The sequence below is a fragment of the Condylura cristata genome, unplaced genomic scaffold, assembly GCF_000260355.1.
Source record: "Condylura cristata isolate star-nosed mole 26May11 unplaced genomic scaffold, ConCri1.0 scaffold00282, whole genome shotgun sequence".
NCBI classification, from domain to species: domain Eukaryota; kingdom Metazoa; phylum Chordata; class Mammalia; order Eulipotyphla; family Talpidae; genus Condylura; species Condylura cristata.
This window is the reverse complement of record NW_004567383.1, coordinates 3,830-4,351: the sequence shown is the minus strand read 5'-3', so window position 1 is coordinate 4,351 and position 522 is coordinate 3,830. Positions and strand designations below refer to the sequence as shown.

Here is a 522-nt window from a genome sequence, read left to right as displayed (position 1 = left end):
GCTGCTGCTCTGCCTGTTCTTCTTCTCCCTGATGAGCCTGCTGGCCACGCACCTGGACCCGCAGGTGAGCCGGGGCCGCCCGCCCCGCAGGGCCGTCTGCCCGCGGCCTCGCTGAGCCCCTCTGTGCACAGGCCGCCCCCGGCTCGCAGCAGGCTCTGGGCGTCTGCGTCGAGACCCTGAAGTGCCTGGAGCGGCGGCGCCTGCCCTGGCTGGGGCTCTTCCGGCTGCCAGAGGCGGGTGAGGCCTGCGCTGGCCGGGGCGGCGGGAAGGGGCGGCTCGAGCCCCCCAGGGGAGGACTGACGCCCCGGCCCCGCAGGTGGCTGCCTAGGAAGGGTCCTGCTGCGCCTGGCCCCAGACCCACTGCTCCGGCTGCTGCCCGTGGCCTTCTACAGGTCAGGGGCCGCTGGGCCCGGGAGGTGGGCCCCGCCCGGCGTCGGCCCCGGACCGCTGACCTGTCCGCCGCCACAGGCTCATGCCCCACATTGACCACGACGCCCCGGTGGGCGAAGACGCCTTCCTGCC

At 75.5% G+C, this 522-nt stretch overlaps 1 protein-coding gene across 1 annotated transcript in view; it reads left to right on the top strand.

Annotated features, from left to right (window-relative positions):
- The first annotated feature begins 6 nt into the window (after positions 1-6).
- Positions 7-522, top strand: part of FANCA (Fanconi anemia, complementation group A) — a 3,911-nt gene continuing 3,395 nt past the window's right edge. The window contains exons 1-4 of the mRNA XM_012734977.1: positions 7-64; positions 132-237; positions 317-392; positions 469-519. Of these exons, the coding sequence (XP_012590431.1) occupies positions 32-64; positions 132-237; positions 317-392; positions 469-519 (266 nt within the window). The 5' untranslated portion in view covers positions 7-31. The remainder of the gene's footprint in view (positions 65-131; positions 238-316; positions 393-468; positions 520-522) is intronic.